The sequence below is a fragment of the Phacochoerus africanus genome, chromosome 6 (assembly GCF_016906955.1).
Source record: "Phacochoerus africanus isolate WHEZ1 chromosome 6, ROS_Pafr_v1, whole genome shotgun sequence".
Lineage (NCBI taxonomy): Eukaryota > Metazoa > Chordata > Mammalia > Artiodactyla > Suidae > Phacochoerus > Phacochoerus africanus.
Window position 1 is genome coordinate 93,617,044 of NC_062549.1, and position 21,309 is coordinate 93,638,352.

General features: G+C 52.1%; 1 protein-coding gene across 1 annotated transcript; it reads left to right on the forward strand.

The window, feature by feature from the left end:
• The first annotated feature begins 169 nt into the window (after positions 1–169).
• ISG20L2 (interferon stimulated exonuclease gene 20 like 2) lies at positions 170–6,445 on the forward strand. Its single transcript, XM_047784289.1, has 4 exons — positions 170–261; positions 839–1,672; positions 4,358–4,558; positions 5,518–6,445. Exons 2-4 carry the CDS (start codon positions 956–958, stop codon positions 5,629–5,631), a joined length of 1,032 nt encoding a protein of 343 aa, XP_047640245.1. The 5' UTR covers positions 170–261; positions 839–955; the 3' UTR covers positions 5,632–6,445.
• Positions 6,446–21,309: the final 14,864 nt, after the last annotated feature.

A 21,309-nucleotide genomic window follows, 5' to 3' on the forward strand; every position in this document is an offset into this window, starting at 1 on the left:
CCTCCACGGGGCTAGAGGGGCCGGGGAGCGCATCCCGCCCCCGCCCCCACCCACGCCGCCTCCCCCACCGCCGCCGCTGCCGCTCCCCACACACTCGGAATCCCTGGCCTCGCTCCCGGAGGCGGGGGCGCTGCGGACACGCGCGCGCAGGCCCCCGGCGCGTTCCAATCCGCGCGCCTGCCGGGCCGGGCCTCGTCGGCGCGTGCCAATTTCCGTATCCGGCTCCTGGCGCTTCCGGTCCTAGCTGGGCACATCTAGGAGGTAGGTGCGCTAGCGTGTGGGGACGGCCGAGGTGGTGCGGACGGCCCAAGTGTGCCGTCCCCCGCGTCGGTTTCTTCCCTGTTGATATGTGGTGTCAAAGGTCCTTTCTTGGGAGAAGGACTTGGGTGAGATGCATGTGGAGATTTCCCCCACCTGGAGATCAGGGACAGGGGTTCCTGGAACCCGCGCTGGGGATGCCTGGGTAAGCCAGAGGTCGTCTGTGGCATACCCCACACTGCCTTCGAGCATACTTAGACGTTCTCTCCCTGGACAGATGAGATAGCTCACCCATTCGGGCGTTCTAGATCACAGAGTTTCAGCTGGTTGGCTCTGCAACCCCCTCAGTTTGCGGTTGAGACAGATCTTGAGAAGGGAAATGGCCTTCCTGTACAGCTGCTGAATTGTGGGGCTGTCTAGAACCCAGGCTTCCTGGCTGAGAAGTGGTGCTCCTTCCATCATTTCACATTATCTGAGAGGTTACTCTGATGTCTTTCTCTTAAGTCCTAGGGAGATGGGTCTTATCTTACGGGTTCCCAAGCCTATGGGTTCCCATTATCAGTATCACCTTCTTCCCCAGGGTATACTGCAGACCTCCAGATGTTGGTCTGTGGGATTCGGCAGAGGATGAGTTTTCTATCCTCCTCTCAACTGTAAGCTACTCTTCCCAACTGTTCTCCCGCTGTCCACTGTCATCATGTCTACCTTACTCCTCAATCTGGATTTTGGTGAACCTCCCCCAAAAAAGGCGTTAGAGGGGAATGCCAAGCACCGAAAATTTGTCAAGAAGCGCCGGCTCTTGGAACGGAAGGGCTTTTTGAATAAGAAGCAGCAGCCCCCTAGCAAGGTGTCTAAGTTGCAATCAGAATCGTCAAAGAAAGGGAAATCTCCCAAGGTAGATGGCACTTGGAAGGCCCCTCTTCTTTCAAAAAAGAAGACAGCTGCCTCCAGCGGTGGGTCAGAGCAGTCTCTGGACAAGCCATCTGCAGTGCCTTGGCTGACCCCTGCCCCTTCACAGAAGGCTGGTTCTGTTGTGGCCAAAGTAGACTTACTGGGGGAGTTCCAGAGTGCCCTACCAAAGATTAAGAGCCACCCAACTCGCCCCCGGAAGAAGGGCTCCCAGAAGAATGCCCCACAGAATTCCACCCAAGCTCATTCCGAGAAGAAATATTCTGGAGCATCCCAGAAGGGTCCGAGCAAGATGGTGGCAATTGACTGTGAGATGGTGGGCACAGGACCCAAAGGGCATGTCAGTTCCTTGGCTCGGTGTAGTATTGTCAACTACAATGGAGATGTGCTTTATGATGAGTACATCCTTCCCCCCTGCCACATTGTGGACTACCGGACCAGGTGGAGTGGTATTCGGAAGCAGCATATGGTGAATGCCACACCCTTCAAGATTGCTCGAAGCCAGGTGAGAGGCTGGGGGGACAGGTGGTCGTGGACAAGTGGGTGGGAGAAGTCCAAATCATTTCTCCCCAAAGGATAGCAGCCTGGAAGGGCAGTTGTGGAGGGAGGTATGGAGTGGGTGGAATAGCAGATGATGAAGAAGACTTTTCTTTGGGGAAAAGGAGTGGGGAGGGTCTGGAAAGTTACAACTAGCTGGTATAACAAACTTTATTTATTTATTTTGTCTTTTTATCTTTTCTAGGGCCGCACCTGCGGCATATGGAGGTTCCCAGGCTAGGGGTCCAATCGGAGCTGTAGCCGCCAGCCTACACCACAGCCACGCCAGATCCGAGCTGAATCTGCGACCTACACCACAGCTCACAGCAATGCTGGATCCTTAATCCACTGAATGAGGCCAGGGATCGAACCCGCAACGTCATGGTTCCTAGTTGGATTCATTAACCACTGAGCCACGACGGGAACTCCACAAACTTTATTAGTTAAGATCTACTTTAGGTCCCAAGTGGAATCCTATACTGGAGGAGTGGGAGTCTACTAGAGAAATAACAGCCATGATGGACAGAGCAGCAGGCATGCGTGCCAGGGGGAAAGGGCTCAAGCCGAGAATGCCTTGTAGAGGTTGAGTCTAGGGTTGAGAACAGAGAAGTGGTGAGGGCTTCCCACACAAGACATAGTCTGTGGCAGGGTGGAAAGTTGGTGGTCGGAGAGGGCAGAATGTTGACAGGAGGAGCTGGGGTATGTGTGTATACCTGGAACAGGGAGCCTGCAGCGAAGGGGATAAAAGACACAGGACGGGTATGTCGGGGTTCTCCTCTCACTCATTGAGCAAACCTTACTCTAAGCCCTTATGGTGAATATTGGAGGCACAGGCAAATGAATAGGAAAGGAGGGGGAGCTGGTAGAGTTGAAAGGGAAGGAAGAGTGGGCGCACTGGCCTTGGAAGACCTCCAGAGGGCGCCCTTGGCTTTGTAATTTCAGCTCCACATTCTTTGCCTTTCCTGGACACACACTGTTCCAGTAATTCTTTATATGCCAGAGCAGTCAGTTGGAGGAATTTCATCAGAGGTGGAACAATTGGATTTTAGAAAGAACTTGAAGAGTTGAAGGATATCCTATGCACCAGGGGCACAGCCGAGCACAGGCCTGGGAGAGGCAGGAGGTGGGATGGGTCTGAAACAGTAAATCCACTCCACTTGAACGAGGCCTGTATGTTGAAATTCAAAGGTGTTGGTGGTCAGTAAACTGCCGGTGAAGTCAGGAGCAACTAAATACCAAGTTGATTGGACTATATCTGGTTTTTGTCATAAAAACCAGTGTCCAGGCTGGAGTATGAGCCTATGGAACATCCAGATGAGTCTGTTCCCTTCCAAGGGGTTCCACTGGGAGGCCAGGCATTGATTCTAGACCTGTTGCTCTTGTTCACAGTCTGTTTGGAACCCCTCTTTGATGATGGCCTTCACAGCTCATGGCATATTCTTTAGTTGTCCTCATTGGCAGTATGTCCTTAGGCGTTAAGATTCTGAAATGGTGAGAAATTATGAGTCCCAAGGCTAGTGTGAATAAGGTTCCTGGCCATCTGGTAAATGTGCTCTGGTTATGAGCAGAAGGAGCTCTAAAGCAGTGGAACTGACTTTTTGTTAAAGCAGCATAAGCGTGGGTCCCTGGCTCACATCTCTTAGCTGCCTTGGTCTATAAGTATTTTTGTTGTTGTTGTTGTTGTTGTTTTGTCTTTTTAGGGCCGTACCCGCAGCATATGGAAGTCCCCAGGCTAGAGGTCAAATTGGAGCTGCAGCTGCCGGCCACAGCCACAGCCACAGCAATGGCAGATCCATTTAAACCCACTGAGTGAGGCCAGGAATCAAATCACTGTCCCCATGGATACTAGTCAGGTTCATCACCACTGAGCAATGATGGGAACTCCTGTAAGTGATTCTTAATCTTTTATGGCTTGTAGGCGCTTTCGGCATCTGATGGAAGCCATGGTGTCCCCTTACCCCAAGCAAACAAACATATGCATATCGATTTGAATATAATTTGGGGCTTCCGTTCCCTCCCCATCTTTGGTAGCCTTTGTCCCAGCCTGTGTCTAAGGCCAACAAATGATCATGGTTAAAGAACCTCAAGTATAGGAGTTCCCGTCATGATGCAGCGGAAACGAATCTGACTAGGAACCACAAGGTTGCAGGTTCCATCCCTGGCCTTGCTCAGTGGGTTAAGGATCTGGCGTTGCCGTGAGCTGTGGTGTGGGTTGCAGACATGGCTCGGATCTGGCGTTGCTGTGGCTGTGGGGTAGGCTGGCAGCAACAGCTCCAATTGGACCCCTAGCCTGGGAACCTCCACATGCTGCAGGTGTGGCCCTAAAAATGCAAAAAGACAAAAAAAAACCAAAAAAAAACCACATCAAATATAAAGCCAGGACTGAACTAGGTAGTTAAGTGAATATTGCATTAGGATAGAAATTAATGCAGAGCTAAGGAGCTGCTGGCAATGTAAGTCCAAACAGTTACACCATGGAACATGCCTGCTTTCATCTCGGGGAGAAGAGGCGGATTTCAGGGCAAAGAAAACTACGGGAGAGGGCATTTGATGAAAAGAACCTGAAAGGACTTTTGGCCGTGTTGGGTTTTTGGGTTGCAGGGGCTACATGTTGGAGTCCTCCTCACCATCACCTCTTCCGCGCCCGTTTTAGATCTTGAAGATTCTCACAGGGAAGATTGTGGTGGGGCATGCCATCCACAACGACTTCAAAGCCCTTCAGTACTTTCACCCCAAGTCCCTCACCCGAGACACCTCCCACATTCCCCTCCTCAACCGGAAGGCCGACTGCCCAGAGAATGCCACCATGTCTCTGAAGCGTCTCACCAAGAAGCTGCTGGACCGGGACATCCAGGTAGTGTCTCCTCAAATGCTGCCAGGCCCCCAGCTAGGACACTGGAGGCTCTCTTGCTGTCTCTCTCCAGGCTCTGACCCTAGAATTCCTTGGGTTGCAGAGAGATCCAGGCAGGATGCTTTGATGGGAGGAGCTTTGGGCAAAGGGGTCCATCTATACATAGGGAGAACTGTTCTCTGCCTCACAGCATGAGTTGGAAGCTAGAGTTATTGGGGAGCGTGAGGCTCCACCCCAGACTTAATATCCATTGAAGTTTCACCTCAGGTGTTGTGTTCTGTGTGTCCTGGTTAAGTGTCCCATGGAAGGAGGAAGTCTCCATGTCAGAACCCAGCCCTAGGCTGTTTACCTCTAAAGTGGTGCTAATTGTGGGGCCCAGGGTGCTTTGCTCCTGGGAAAGCCTTTTGACTCTCAAGGGGCAGGGCGTACTGGGAAATGTAGTTTCCCAAACTGCCTTATCACTAGGGCGGCCATATATTCCATTATATGGAAAAAAAGCCTTAAGTTGGGAGTAAAACCATAACTAAGAATAGTAGAAAGCAGGTGGTTATGGAGGTCTAAAAGACCACATAGCAGATACAGGGACCGCTTGTGTATTTCACATGTTTGGCAGGTGGCCCACCTGGCATGAAGATGTGGACACATGTCCTGTATAGATCAGTTAAGAAACTGAGGAGGATGGAAAACTCGGAAGGCCTGTCTATGTTCTGGTATGTTCTGTCTGTATAGGAAAACATAGAACAATGTGGCATATATGTGTTGCCACAGGAAGGACTGAGGCAAACAGTAGCATGGGAGTTGACCCCCTGAAATTCGATAAGGTGTAGGGCCCCACCAGAGTTCTACCTTTGCAGCCCACTAACTGCAGAAGCAGCAGCAAATGTGGGGTTGGAGGAAACCAGATGGGAAGGGAAGAAACAGTCTCTTGTAACTTCATGCTTTTTTCTCTCTCCCTTGGTCAGGTCGGGAAAAGCGGACATTCCTCTGTGGAAGATGCTCAGGCCACCATGGAGCTGTACAAGTTAGTTGAAGTGGAGTGGGAACAGCACCTGATCCAGAATCCCCCCAAAGACTAATGGCCGTGGGGGTGCTGGAGATGTGGGGTGGCAGAGGCAGCAGTGCACCAGGAGGACGGGGCAGTGGACCAATGGACAGCTCTACCAGCTCCACGCCTTTGGAAGCTAGAGTTATTGGGGAGCGTGAGGCTCCACCCCAGACTTAATATCCATTGAAGTTTCACCTCAGGTGTTGTGTTCTGTGTGTCCTGGTTAAGTGTCCCATGGAAGGAGGAAGTGTCCACGTCAGAACCCAGCCCTAGGCTGTTTACCTCTAAAGTGGTGCTAATTGTGGGGCCCAGGGTGCTTTGCTCCTGGGAAAGCCTTTTGACTCTCAAGGGGCAGGGCGTACTGGAAAATGTAGTTTCCCAAACTGCCTTATCACTAGGGCGGCCATATGTTCCATTTTTTTATGCCTTTTGTTTTCAAAAACAGCCCCCTCTTTCCCTCTCAGAAGTATCCTGTTGGATGATAGATAACGTACATGATCCCATTACATCTCTCAGACTCTGCTTTTGGCTCAGAGTCTACATCTAGTCTGTGTTGGGATATCACCTGTTCTTCACCTTGACTTCCAGAGGCGCCATCCCTGGTGAGGGTTTGTTCTCAGGGCCCCAGGGCAGTAGAGACAAGAGAGTGTGACTTGGAAATCCATTTTTCTGATTTAGGAAAGCAGTCTCTTTCCTAAAGTGATAGAGGATTTATTTAATTTAGATCCCATTCGGTGGCCTACAAAAGAATGTACGGTGTTTTAATGGTTTTTAGTCTTCTACTTTGCTAAACCAAGCCTCTAAATCTCAAATTATTCCCCTGATAAATTTTTATAAAGGAAAAATAGTTGTGCAATGTTTTCTTTATAACCTCACATTGAATAGCTTTGTCACAGGTCCTGTAGAGGTGTCATTCTGTTAGGAGGTCCAGGGTCTTTGGGTGATATTGACAGGGCCCTGATTTGCTGGAAGTCATAAGGAGCGCTGACCGAGCCTTTGTGCGTAGCCCATGTGCTCTGCTGCCTTGTCCTCATCCCTACCACAAATCAACAGGTACACCTAAAGTGACACCCCAAGCCATTCAAACACCCTCACACACAGTGTATGTGACCAGGAGAGTGACTCAGAGAGTGGGTGTGCTGGAGGGATGGATCAGGGGAGGAAGGGTGCTTGGTGACACCAGCCTGTTCACCCCTGCCAGCTCTTCCTTGGTGGCACACACCATCACGCTGGGCAGGTGAGTCACAGGTCTGACCTTGTGTCTGGCATCACTGTCTGCACTCTGTCTTGAGAGAATGCAGACTCCATGCATACACCAAGACTTGTGCCCTTTTGGGCAACTGGTTTGGTTCCAGGGGCCAGAGGCACAGTCGTGGCTGCTTGTAGAAGGGGATTTCTTGCAGCCAAACCGGACCCCAGACACAGTCTTACTGCTGTGTCTTGTGCTGCAGGACCTGCTTGCACAGGCAGCTGCTGAGCTCTGAGCATGTTGGTTCCTGTTGAACCCAACATATGTAATGTCTGTGACACTTCACAAAGAGGTGCCAGGCGTCCTTACACACCTCTAAGTGGGAAAAATCTAGGAGGCCACACCAAACTGGCAACACGAGTCTTCATTACATCGTGATCAGGAAACTAGAAGATAAGTGGAAAAATTCTCTTTGAGTTCAGGTGTTAAAGTACCTGGCTTTGTGTGTCTTGGTGAGGTAGAAATTGGCTTTGTTGTTTTTCTTTTTACTGCTGCATCTATGGCATATGGAAGTCCCTCAGGTAGGGATCAAAATCGGAGCTGCAGCTGCAATCTTTGCCACAACTTGCGGCAACACCAGATCCTTAACACACTGAGTAAAGTCAAGGATTGAATCCTCATCCTCATGGATACTAGGTGGATTTATTTTTTAGGGCCACACATGAAGCATATGGAAGTTCCCAGCCTAGGGGTCAAATCAGAGCTGCAGCTGCCGGCCACAGCCACAGCACCACAGGATCTCAGCCACGTCTGCTGACCTGCACCACAGCTCATGGCAATGCTGGATAGTTAGCCAGCATTAACTGGCTAATGAGCAGGGCCAGGGATCGAACTGGCATCCTCATGGATTACTAGCTGGGTTCGTTACCACTGAGCCACAATAGGAACTCCACTAGTCGGATCCTTAACCCACTGAGCCTCAACAGGAACTCCACAACTGGCTTTTGTGCTCCACCTCACCCCCCACTCAGGTGCCCTCAATCCAACATTGGGAAGAGCTCAGTCTCACTTTGGCTCACCGGGAGGTCAGAGGACCTTGCAGCCATTTCCTTATTTCCTCTCATAACGCTTCCTGGTCAGAGCCCAGCTAGCCCTGCAAGGTGCCTGGGGAGCCCCTGTACTTTAATTCTTTCTTTGCCCCTCTGTCCCCAGGGTCCTGGCTTTAGCCAGGTGATGACAGATAAATCCCTTTGCAGATTGCTGCGTAAATCTCAATCAACAAGTTCTGTTCGCCTGAAATTTAAGACTCTTCATTCAGAGTGGAGCCCATGCACAACAAAACTCATGCTCTTCCAATCATACCCTTTTCATAGCAAAATGTTTTTCTAGTGCTGAGACCCCCTGCTGCATGGGAGAATGATCAAGGGCAAAGAGTGTGAGTGTCTCCTGCCAAACATTCCTGATCTTTTAAAATTTCAGGTAACAAAGTGACTCTCAGAAGCTGAAGGGAGAATAGATTTTGAAGTTTTGGGTGAGAGTGCTGCCATTCCCTCTACCCTTAGGAACCGCTAATTGAGCCAAGGCTCCAAGAAAGGATCATTTGATTCCTAGTTTAACAGATGATTTCAGCTAACATTAAGAAAGATGAACAGTACTGTAATTATGAACTTGCCCTTAGGCACATTAGCTCAAGTCCAAGTTTAGAGACATGAGCTCCCATACATGCCAAGTGCATCTACGAATATCCTACGTCTACCGTCTGTATTTTCAGTGCACTTTTTTTTTTTTTTGGTCTTTTTGCCTTTTCTAGGGCCGCTCCCTCGGCATATGGAGGTTCCCAGGCTAGGGGTCTAATCAGAGCTGTAGACACCGGCCACAGCCACAGCCACAGCAACGCAGGATCCGAGCGTGTCTGCAACCTACACCACAGCTCACGGCAACACCGGATCCTTAACCCACCGAGCAAGGCCAGGGACCGAACCCGCAACCTCATGGTTCCTAGTCAGATTCGTTAACCACTGCACCATGACGGGAACTCCCTGGGATTCTTTTCTAACCTTGAAGTTTTACTGACAGTTGCTCTCGTTAATAATAAGGATGACAGCCATTAATTGGATGCTTCTCTGTGTCAGGCAGTGTGCTAAGTCCTTTAGGAGCCTTGTCCCATTCTCTATAAGGTAGGTGGTGGTGGTATTCTGATTGAACTGTTGAGGAAACAGGCTGACAAAAAGTAAGATATCTTCCCCAGGCCAAATAGCTGGAGGTTGGCAGTGCTGGCACTCTGACTGCCAAGTTTGCCTGTCTGAAGCCTCTGCTCTTAACCATTGCCCTACTTGGCTGTTAGCACATTCAGGAAGCATCTGATGAGGCTTGGAATCCTTCCACTCAAATGTTTATTAAGCAACTTTTATGTGTCAGGCATTGTGCTGGGCACAGAAAGGTGGCATTGTCTTTGCCCCCAAGCTGCCTCCAACAACCTGAAGAAGAGAAACCAGTAAACTAATTTCAGTGCACGGTGGCAAGTGCTGTCCTCAGTCACTGAGAATTTTAAAGCAGACAAGTGATGTGATTGGATTTGTGTTTTAGGAAGATGATGCTGGTAGCCAAATGGAAGCAGAATTGGAGAAGGGCCGGGAGATGAGTTCTGTTTGAATAATTTGATGGGTGATGATGGAGTCCTGAATCAATGACGTGGGAAGATGCATATGAGCACCTCTGAAGGGGTAGAATCAATAGGACTTCAGAGTTCAAGGCAAGAGGATTAAAGGTTGCCTTGATATTTCTGAATTACAGTGAATAGACAGCAGTGGTATAATTCACCAAAACAGAGAATATGGTGGGCAGAAGAGCAGGTTTGGTTTTTCCTTTTTTTTTTTTTTTTTTTTTTTTTGGTCATATACAAGCCGTATGGAAGTTCCTGGGCCAGGGATCGAATCCTTGTCACAGCAGCAACCTGAGCTGGAACAGTGACAATGCTGGATCCTTAACCAGGTGAGCCACAGGGAAACTCCAGAAGAGCAGTCTTTGGAGGAGGAGGAGTTGGGGATTGATTTGGAAGACTTTGAGCTGCCTGAAGATATGCAAATGGAGATGTCCCACCAGCAGTTGGATGTACCAGACTGGCACTTAGCAGAAAGAGATTTGGGGCTAGAGACTAAGGCTTAGATTAGCAGGGGGATGAAAGCCTTGGATTGGGATGAAGCCTTTGTATATAAAGAGGAGCAGAAGATCAAAATCAGAGTCTCACAGAGTACCTGTCCTTGGAGTTCCCATTGTGGCTCAGCAGTAATGAATCTGAGTAGTATCCATGAGGATTCAGGTTTGGTCCCTGGCCTTGCTCAGTGGGTCAAGGATCTGGTGTTGCTGTGAGCTGTGGTGTAGGTTGGCAGACGCGCCTCAGATTTGGTGGTGTTGTGGTGTGATATAGGCCAGCAGCTATAGCTCCGATTTGACGCCTAGCCTGGGAACTTCCACATGCTGCAGGTTGGGCCCTAAAAAGAAAAAAAAAAAAAAATCTAGAGGCAGAGAGGTCTGCTGAGTGTGAGGGGAAAACCAGGGTAAGTAAACTTGGAAAGACCAGTTTGGAGCTGCTACTGAGAAAAATGGGAGAGTGAGCTGACTGGGATCACAAGAAAGGGCCTCTAAACAATGGCAGAGTTCCTGAGTGAGGTTAGAACTTGAACTTGCAGAGGCACTGCCGGCTGTTTTTCTTTCTCTCTCTCTTTCTTTCTTTCTGTCTGTCTGTCTGTTTTTCAGGGCTGCACTGGTGGCATGTGAAGTTTCCCAGGCTAGGGTTCGAACTGGAGCTGTAGCTGCCGGCCTACGCCACAGCCCCAGCAATGCAGGATTTGAGCCATGTCTGTGACCGACACCACAGCTCACAGCAATGCCGGATCCTTAACCCACTGAGTGAGGCCAGGGATCGAACCTACATCCTCATGGATGCTAGTCGGGTTCGTTAACCACTGAGCCATGACGGGAACTCCTTTCCTTTTTTTTTTTCTTTTCTGTTCTTTCTCTCTCTTGGTCATGGTTTTCTCTAGCATCATTTGGCAGCCCACATAGAGAAATGGAGGGTTTAAATGCTTGCAACTGCATAGGCTGCAATGGGAGTACTGTGTGGTCTCAGAGGCCAGTGTCTGACCAGAGATAGTGATGAAGTTGGAGTTCCCCTTGTGGCTCAGCGGAAACGAATCTGACTGGCATCCATGAAGACGCAGTTTCGGTCCCTGGCTTTGCTCAGTGGGTTAAGAATCACGTGTTGTGGCAGTTAAGTTGGGAACCTCCATATGGGGTGCAGCCCTAAAAGACAAAAAAAAAAAAAAAAAGAAAAAGATGGCGATGAAGGTGGAGCCCGTGGAGTCTCAGACCTGAGAGGCTAACCTGTTGAGTGAGTTCTGGAAGTCCCCAGGTGGCGCCTGCAGGATTAAAAGCAGGAAGACACAGAACGTTGTAAATCAACTACAATTTAAAAAAAAAAATTAAAAACAAACAAAAAAACCCAAAATAAATAAACAAACCCCAGCCTGAGACTTCCTGGTGAAAAAAAAGATAAAACAGAGGAAGCTGGGGAGCCTGAGCTAGATCCTCAGTGATTGGAAGTAGATGGAGCAAATAAATAGCTAAAGATGCGATAAACACGTGGCACAAGACTTAAAGAACTGAGTCCGGATTTCTAAGAGGGTGGCCGAGGCAGAACTCTTGTCAGAGCACCTCTTTCATGCATCTATCAAAGACAGTTAAATAAATGATTAAAACAGCAAGGAGAGTGCTAATCAAAGACAGATATTTCTTTCAGGCTTAATAGTCATTGATTTTGGCTGAAGTCAGTCATTTACTTTTCTCTTCTTTTCTTTTTTCTTTTTTTGCTATTTTAGGGCTGCACCCGGGGCATGTGGAAGTTCCCAGGCTAGGGGTCCAATCGGAGCTGTAGCCACCGGCCTAGGCCACAGCCACAGCCACATGGGATCGGAGTCACGTCTGCAACCTACACCACAGCTCATGGTGACGCCAGATCACTGACCCACTGAATGAGGCCAGGGATGGAAACTGCAACCTCATGGATACTAGTTGAGTTCCTTAACCACTGAGCCGCAAAGGGAACTCCAGTCATTTACTTTTCATTCATTTGTTCAAGAAATATTTGTTGGGCATGAACCATGTGCCAGGTACTGTTGTAGGGCAGCGAAGTCTACTTGGATTTTCCTTGTAGTGGAGGGTGATGGGTGATATGAGGAAAAGTAAGAGGATAAGGCAGAGGTCTGGGTACATAAAATTTTAGATGAGCTGTTTATTTTTTTATTTTATTTTTTTTTTCTTTTGTCTTTTTTTTAAGGGCCGCACCCACAGCATATGAAGGTTCCCAGGCTAGGGGTCAAATCGGAGCTGTAGCCACCAGCTTACACCACTGCCACAGCAACACGGAATCCAAGCCTCGTCTGCAACCTATACCACAGCTCATGGCAACACTGGATCCTTAACCCACTGAGCAAGGCCAGAGATTGAACCCACAACCTCATGGTTCCTAGTCAGGTTTGTTAACCACTGAGCCACAATGGAAACTCCTAGATGAGCTGTTTAGAGGAGACTTCTGAGGAAGTGCCATTTGAGCAGACCTGAAAGAAGTGAAGAAGCAAGTCATGTAAATATCTAGGGGAAGAACATCCTGGAGAAAAAGGTAGGTGCAAAGGCCCTGAGGCAGGAGTAATGCTTGGTGGGTTTAGGGAGCAGCAAGGAGGCCAGCATGGCTGGAACAAGAGAAGCCAAGGTGAAGGGGGTAGGAGGTGGAGTCAGTGAGCAGGAGGGGATACAGGCAGATAATATACACTGTTGTAGGCCACTGTAAAAATATGAGTTTATATCTGCACAAAATGGGGAGCCAGTGCAGGGTGTTGAGCAGAGGAGTGAACTGACTCAGGATTTAAAGGACCCTCCACCCCTGGCTGCTGTGAAGGGGCGAGAGTGGGAACAGAGAACCAAAGCGGAGGCTCTTGCTGTAATCTAGGCAAGAAATGACAGGAGTGGAGACAGCAGAGGCGATGAGTGGCCTTGTTTGAGACTGATTAACTTTACACACACACACACACACACACACACACACACACACACACACACACAGACAGTCTGTGGTGTGGTTGATGCTGAACAAATGTTTAAGCCAAGACAAACATCGTTGGCCTTTCAACTCTCACCCAAGCTCCTGTACACACTAGCCTGCCACAGAGGGCTCAGCAAGTCGATGCACTCTCAGAAGTGCGACCCATGTGAGGTCGGGGTGGAGGTTTGCTGCAGACCCTGGGTAGACAGTCAGGGTTGCATGATTTCTTTCAGGCAGTAACTGGGTAAGTGACATCTAGTGGCACTGCTGAGGGGTCCTGGTGAGTGCCTGCTGCTCTAGCCTCTGGCCTCTGGGAATTGAGGCACAGGGTCTTTGCTTGCTCTTTTCTGCCTTCCCACCACTTAGTTGTCCCAACTTGCTGGAGTTCTTTCTTTCCTTTGCTTTTTAGGCCACCCCCGCAGCATTTGGAGGTTCCCAGGCTAGGGGTCAAATCGGAGCTGTAGCCTCCGGCCTACGCCACAGCCACAGCAACGCCAGATCCGAGCTGCGTCTGTGATCTACTCCACAGCTCACAGCAACACCGGATCCTTAACACACTGAGCGAGACCAGGGCTTGAACCTGCCACCTCATGGTTCCTAGTCAGATTCATTTTCAGTGCGCCACGACAGAAGTTCCCTTGTTTTTTTCTTTCTTTAATATGCAAGGCTTCTGGCTTTATTTAGGGACACCATCAACTCCACTTTCTTTGAAAGAGTGTATATAATGCATAGGATTTGGGGATGGGGGCGGAGGGAGACGTAGAGAGAAAGAAGGTATTTTTAAGAATTTGGCATGAGGAATTCCCGTCATGGCGCAGTGGTTAACAAATCTGACTAGGAACCATGAGGTTGAGGGTTCGATCCCAGGCCTCGCTCAGTGGGTTAAGGATCTGGTGTTGCTGTGAGCTGTGGTGTAGGTCGCAGATGCAGCTTGGATCCCGAGTTGCTGTGGCTATGGCATAGGCCGGTGTCTACAGCTCTGATTCGATTCCTAGCCTGGGAACCTCCATATGCCATGAGTGCGGCCATAGAAAAGACAAAAAAAAAAAAAGAAAAGAATTTGGCATGGAAAGACGAGCACATCTTAATCCTCTTCCAGGCTCAACCGGATTCCATTCTGAAGTGTTTAAGAGCAAAGCTTTGGAATCAGACAGACCTAAGACAGCACAGTGGTGGATGCAGAGTCAGTGCCACTCCTCTCCCAGACCTGGGCACCTGGGCCTGTGACACTGACCCCTTGTCCCAGTGCAGCACCAGGAACCTAAACTGTCTGACATCCTGAGTCTGGAGGCAGCTTCCCCAAAGACTGGGTCCTCCACTCCCTTCTACCTTGTAGAATCCCGCTCAGTCGCTTCTTTGGAAAGATTCCATGAGACGGATCCAAACCATAACCAAAGGAGGAAGAAGGCAGATTGCCCCTGGCCTGGGAGCAGGGGAGGGAGATGCTGTCCACACCCAGGACCAGCAGGGAGACAGAGGCAGATAATCCAGCCTGGCAGCTGGAGACCTAAGGCTGAGCTGGCAGAGTAGGTAGGTCTGGGAAACTTTTCTGAAGGGTGGGAGGGTGGAGCTGGGGTTGCATCACAGGGGCCCTGGGCTAGGGAAAGGGCACAGTGTTCTGTCACCTTCCTCCTAGGTTAGAGCCCCCCCACCGCCACCCCCATGCTCACTCTCCACTCCAAGGCAGGAACAGCCTCCTCCCTGCTTTAGAATCAATTCTCCAGGGGGCTCCTAGGAGCCTAGGGGGTCAGGGAGCTTATCTGAGGCGACTTGCCCACAGAGACCACACTGCCACCATGCAGGGAGAAAGGCACACCCTGTGAGTGTCCTTGATTCATGGTGGCGCCTTCTCTAGGCCAGGTACTGTGAGCTCAGTGGGAAGACAGAACAAAGATCCAGATCATCTGGAAGCCTGGAAAGGTGCAGCTGACAACTCCAGAGCCGTGGGATTTAGGAGGCGTGAGACCATGGCGAGGAGGTTGGAAGCTATGAAATATAGGAGCTGCTGGCTCCTTTGATCCCCCAGGGACATGTCCCTGCGGATCCCCAAGTGCCAAAATCCTGCTCAGATGTCTTTCCCAAATTGGTGGAAAAAGGAGTTCTTGTCATGGCTCAGCGGAAATGAATCTGACTAGTATTCATGAGGACGCAGGTTTGATCCCTGGCCTCTCTCAGTAGGTTAAGGATCCAGCGTTGCCGTGAGCTGTGGTGTAGGTCGCAGATGCAGCTCAGATCCTGCATTGCTGGGGCTGTGGCGTAGGCTAGCAGCTACAGTTCCAATTAGACCCCCTAGCCTGGGAACCTCCACGTGCTGTGGGTGCAGCCCTAAAAAGATAAAAAAAAAAAAAAAGTTGGTGGAAAAAGCACAGTCAGGGGGAGGCGGGGGCTTCACCGGGTCGGTTGCATCCTCGACCTGGTGAACTGAAATTCACAGGCACTGGCCCAGTGCCCTCTGGGAACCCGGGCAGGCTGGGGAGCCTGGCTGGATGGGGCGGGGTAGGGGGGGACTGGGTCGGGGGAGGCAGGGAGACTGTACAGTCTCTGTTTGACAGCTAACATTTTCCAGAGCTGGCGCCCGCAGGGGAAAGGAAATCAGAGCTTCCCACCTCACACATCTTTTTCCCATTTTGTTCATGCTGCCCAGGGAAAGCCATTAGGGCTAGGTCAGTCTGGGGCCTCCCCCACCCGCCCATGTCTCCAGCGCGGCTATAAGGAGGGGTGGGCTGGCGGGGTCACTGGAAGGACAAGGCCCTAGCCTGGTTAAAGGGCCAGACTCTGATCTCCTGTATCCCTTCTTAATTCCCTGTCTGCTCAAGAAGGGAGGATGGGGGCAGGGACCAGGAATCCCAGCTCCTGGGGTCTCCTTTGCTCTGCTCACATCGCCCTGTCTCTCTGATTCTGGAGTCTGGCCACTGGCCTGGGTCTGGTCTGCAGCAGGAAGGGTCCTGGGAAGCTGGTCTTCATTACCTGACTCTTGGGGCTCCAGCCTCTTCCCTGGAGCCATTAGTACAGCTGGTTTCCATAGGCCTCGAGGAGCCAGGCTGGGGGCCAAACTACTAGGTCTTATCTGGGGACAGTAGTTGCATTTGGGAACTAGAGACAGGAGGGGAACGGGAGCACTAAGGAGCTTTGAAGAGGTTTTCCCCAAGCTGGCTGACCTCCCTGAGTCTGACCCATTAGCCCCCCTTCTTTTCCCTTCCTCCCCTCCCCCCCCAGGGACAGTGAGTCCAAAACCCTCTTTCTGTCCCCATCCAGAATCTCAAAGCCCAGACCTGGGGCCCCCTCAGTCTCTTCTCTGGGACCTCATCCTTCTCCCCTCCCTCCTGCCTCTTTCCTCTTCAATCCCACAGTCTGATTATCTGGCCCAGTTTTGGCCAGAGGAGGAAGGTAGCACCCACACAGTCTGTAGCCCTACTGAGTTCTTTCTTCCTCCAGATGCACCAGGTCATCTCAATGGAGAGAGGGGTTCTCTGGCTCCCTGGATCTTTTTCTATTTCTCATCTGCAGAGGTGGGAGAGGAGGCCTCTGGGAGATGGCTCTGGCTCCCCAGAACCAGTCTTGCGCTGCTCATCTTTTCCAGGGTTGGCCACTGTCCCTAGGTGCCATGCAAGCTCAGATGTTCAGCCTTCCAAATGTGTCATAGCACCAGCTTTTCCCTCCTGCCTTGGGCTGCCAGGGGTTAAGGGGCCAGCACAGGGCAGGGAATGAAAATGACAGAGGGGTCTGGCCCTAGTCCCTGGATCATAAAAGGCAAGAGTTTAACTGCAGGTCATGGTGCTGACAGACTTCTCCATCCAGCAGTGCTGCCCTGGGGGTATTCCTGGGGGTGGGGTGGGGGGGGAGGCGGCCACAGTTGGCCAGAGTCAGGACCCAGGCCCTGTCCAGCTTCAGATGTTGGCAGCTGCCACCAACAATCCCGGCCACCCTGGAATCCCACCACAACCTGGAGGTTCTCCGAGAAGCAAGGAGGCTCCAATGGAAGGGGAGTCGAATTTGATGCCTTTCGCTGTAGTTGGAGAGAACACTGAGCTGGAGCCTGCATGGGGAAAGGGATGACTGCCCCGTGCCAGCAAGAATGGCGAGAAGCACAGTCAGGGTGGTGGAGCCAGGGCAGAGGGACAGAGGAACAAAGAGCCCAGGGTCAGTGAATAAGATCAGTGCAGTGGTGGAGTTCCCATCGTGGTGCAGTGGTTAACGAATCCGACTAGAAACCATGAGGTTGCGGGTTCGATCCCTGGCCTTGCTCAGTGGGTTAAGGACCCGGGGTTGCCGTGAGCTGTAGTGTAATGCAAATGCGGCTCGGATCCCGTGTTGCTGTGGCTCTGGTGTAGGCAGGCAGCTACAGCTTCGATTCGACCCCTAGCCTGGGAACCTCCATATGCCACGAGAGCGGCCCAAGAAAATGGCAAAAAGACAAAAATAAAATAAAATAAAATAAAGACAAAGATCTCTTAAAAAAAAAAAAAGATCGGTGGTGCAGCAGTGGCAGTGGGCCAGCCCCTGTGCCCGGTGGTCAGGCTCTTTGGTGACTGCCCACACCTCCACGTCTGTCCCCTGAAGAGGTGAGCAGAGCCAGGGGCCTCTCTCAGGGGCCGGCTGGCGATTCAATGCAGACATGTCCTCAGCCGATGCATCCCCCCACTTCCCCCGCCCGCTCAGTGTGCCCTGCCCAGCCCTGAAGAGAGCGCTGGCAGCTGGAGCTGGGAACCAGGTAACAGAGCCAAAAACAACAGAGGAGCCGCCTGGCTGCCTGGGTGCTGGGCAGATCCTCCCCTGGTCTAACTGTAATCCCTTCTAGCAGTCAGCCCCCTCCTCCCATGCCGTGGTTCTAACTCTGCTGGGCCACACCTGCCTCCCTTCTTGCCAAGGACCCTAGGACTGGCTCCAGAGGCCACTGTCATCCTCTCCCTTTGAGTCCAGCCGCCCTTTTTCCCTGGTCACTGGGGTTCTCTGCTCCCACCTTGCCCACTTTTCAGGATGTCTCCCCCGTGCCCACATGTTCCTGGGAAATGTGTCCTCCTTTCTAGATCCCTGACTAGAGCTGGCTCTTTAACTTTGCTGGAAGCTCATTTGGGGTCTAACTCCCATCCGTCCTGTGGCGATGGCAGTTTCATCTGGGGAGACTCAGAGCCAGGTCTCTGAGAAGTGAATCCAGAGAGACACACAAAAGGAACATTCACTTTGGTTCTAAGGATCAGATCAGGCTAGGAGGCCAGGATGCTTGAGTCTACACTCAGTGCTGAATGGAGTCCTGAGGGCTCAGGGAGGCCAGGAGACAGCTGTCCTGCCCCAGGGCACTCCCAACCCCTCTCTTCTACTCTCTGGCTTCCCCACCCTCCACAGAGGTCCTGTCTTCTTTGCTGCTCCTACCCTGAATGGCAGAGACCCAGCTGTCCTGCCCCATATAATTTCTATATGACTCCCAGCCAACAAACTCTCTGATCCAGCAGATGCAATAACACTGCTCAGGGTGAGGCCTTTCTACAAGTGATGAATTTGGCCAGAGTCTCCTTGGTCCCGGTTGGGGGCAAGGGTGAGGGGGCCGTGACTCTCCCGCTCTTCCCACCACTGCTCCCCCACTCAGCTCAAGGGAGTGGTGGAGAGGGATGGGGGGGTCTCCCCTTCCCAAGCCCCCAGGCCCCTCCATCGTGCTCTCAGCTGCATCCACTCACACCCACACCTTTTCAGCCATCCAGAAGCCTGCACTCCTTCTGCTGCAAAACCCGCCACTTTCCTCATAGCCACCCTGTGATGAGAACAAAGCCCCAGAATATTTCTTCCCTAACTCTCTCTCAAGCTGGGCTGTTTCCTCCCCACCCCACCCCCTCCTGCCTCTGCTCCCCACCAGCTTTTCTCACCAAGTTGGCACCCTCCCCCACTTGAGTCTCCAAATTCCTGGGGGAGCCCCAAAAGGGCTATGACCAAGGCTCCTAGAAAATGGAACGTGTTGCCCCCCGGCAGATCCGCTGCAGATTTGGTCATAATTAAAAGGCCAGCGACACTAGGAAATTCTTTCTCCTTATGGATCCCAGTGGGAAATTAAAGCCAGTTGTTGGTGATTGAGTGACTGATGCTGGTTAAGTGCCTCCCCATTGCCTGGTTCCTCGCCCCTGCCCCTTGCCCCTAGGCTCCCCCAGCCTCCTCTGTTAGCCCCCCCACCTCCAGTCACCCCAGCCCTCTCCTCCCATCGCTCCCAACTCCATACCCTCCAACCCCCTTCCCCTGCACCTTCCCTAAGCACTCCCCCAAACATGCTCTTCTGGGGTAAGGGGGCTGCTGGAGGCAGAGACCCCCGGCCCAGCTGCTCTGGACCCTCTGCCCACCTCCCTCAGCCAGGGTTGGGTTCAGGGGCTGGAGCACAGGCCCAGAGCTGCCAAACCACAAACACTCACATCTGGAAAAAATTCCCCTCCCAGCTCGACTTCCCTTTGTCTTACTTCTGTCTCTTTGGAAATTCTGGCTGGCTGGGCCCAGGCCTCCCTGCCCCCATCCCAGGGAGCCCCCACCTCCAGCCTCCCCAGTTTCCTTGGCCAGACCACATCCCGCCTCTGTGAGCCTGTAGGTTTAGGCTCTCTCATCTTGGTAACCATTTTTGGGGCGAGGTTTTTACACCCTTAGTCACCAGGCCTGTAGGGGAGAGGGCCTGCACCGGCTCCTCTTTTGTGGTAGGATGGATGCCTATGGAAGCCAGGGACTGGACTCTTTTCTTCAGGCTGGAGTGGAGATGGACATAGGACCTGGGTGGGAGAGGTGAAGGCGAGTGAGGGGGAAGAAGAGGCAGCAGGAGTCTGGTTTTGGCCATGTTCCCTCCCCCAGCCTCTCTTCATCCCTGTGGGAGCCTGATCTCACTGTCAGAACCTAATCTCCCTCCGTTTACCTACAGCATCGCTGGAGCGGCTGGGTGGGGGGAGGGGCACAGGCAGTGCCTTAATCCCAGGCCCTAAGCACCTCCCCAGGGACCACCGCCTTCCCTCCACTACCTCTGCTTTGGTCCATCCATCCTCTGAGAGCCCCTCCACCTGCTGCCAGAAGCCCAGGCCACCCCAGTTCCAAATAAACTCTCCCAAAAAACCTAGACCCTTAAACCCAGCTCCCTTAAATCTAGCTCCCTTCTTCAGAAATGATTTTTTATTGGTTATTTTGGGGTGGGGCCCCATCAAAAGTCCTTTTTAGGAGTTCCCGTCGTGGCTCAGTGGTTAACGAACCCGACTAGCATCCATGAGGACGCGGGTTCAACCCCTGGCCTCATTCAGTTGGTTAAGGATCTGGCGCTGCCGTGGGCTGAGGTATAGGTTGCAGACGCAGCTCAGATCCCATGTTGCTGTGGGCTGTGGCTGTGGTGTAGGCCGACGGCTGCAGCTCAGATTAGAACCCTAGCCTGGGAATTTCCATTTACCCCCAGTGTGGCCCTAAAAGAAAAAGACACACACACACACACACACACACACACAAACGAAAATCCTTTCTACTGTCTAATCTCCATCCTCCTGCATTATTTTTTCTATACACCCATTATTGAGAGATTTCCCTCTTTACACCGCAGAGGCAGGGGACCTCCAGTGTGCTCTCCTCTTTGGTAAATCCTCCAGCCCCTCTCCCTTGGCTCTCTTCTTCCGGACTCTCCCCAGCTAAGGCCCCTAACCCCCTGTACTGTTCCAGGGCTCTGAGGGAAAGGGCTCAGAGCCTGTCCTGTGCTCCACCCATGGCCACGCTGGCAGGGAGGGGCCGGGGCAGGAGCCCAGGGCTGAGATCAGATGTGGGGATTTTCTTCTCTGCCTCAGGAAGGAGTTGAGAGGACAGCTCTAGGAAGGTGCCAGGGGTGAGGGTGTGGAAAGGGCAGTGGGGCCACGTGCACGAATTCGCCGAGGGCAGCTGGGCCACAGCGTCCCTCAGCGCTGGACTGGCCCCCTGGTTCCCCTCAGGGCACCTCATCCTGCCAGCCCTGCTCCTCTGGGATCGGGTCTCCTGGCTCGTCCCCGACACTCCCCGCCTGGCCTCCCTTTCTGTTTCTCTGTCTCCCGGCCCTCTCCGCCCGGGTCTCTCCCACTCCCACTTGGGTCTCCGCGGAGAGCAGGGCTCTATACCCCCTCCCTTCCTTTGATCTCCCACTTCAAAGCCACTAGCGGAGGGGCGGACGCTCCTTCCGCCTGTTTTACTGCTCAGAATGGTGACACCTGAGACCCTGCTCCGCCCCTTCCCCGGGGCACCCAGCCTCCCTCCAACCTAGGTGGCTGCGTGACGCGCCGGGGGCTCTGCGCCTCTGTCGCCGCCTCCCCTCCTAGCCGCCTACTGCGATCCCCTCGGGGGTCTGGGGAGCTGAGCGACAGAGAAAGCGCCTTAATAAAGAGCTCGCGTCAAGTGATTGGCGGTGACCTCTGCCCTCCCCAGCCTTGCGCTCCGAGGCTCCCATTTAACCCTTCGAT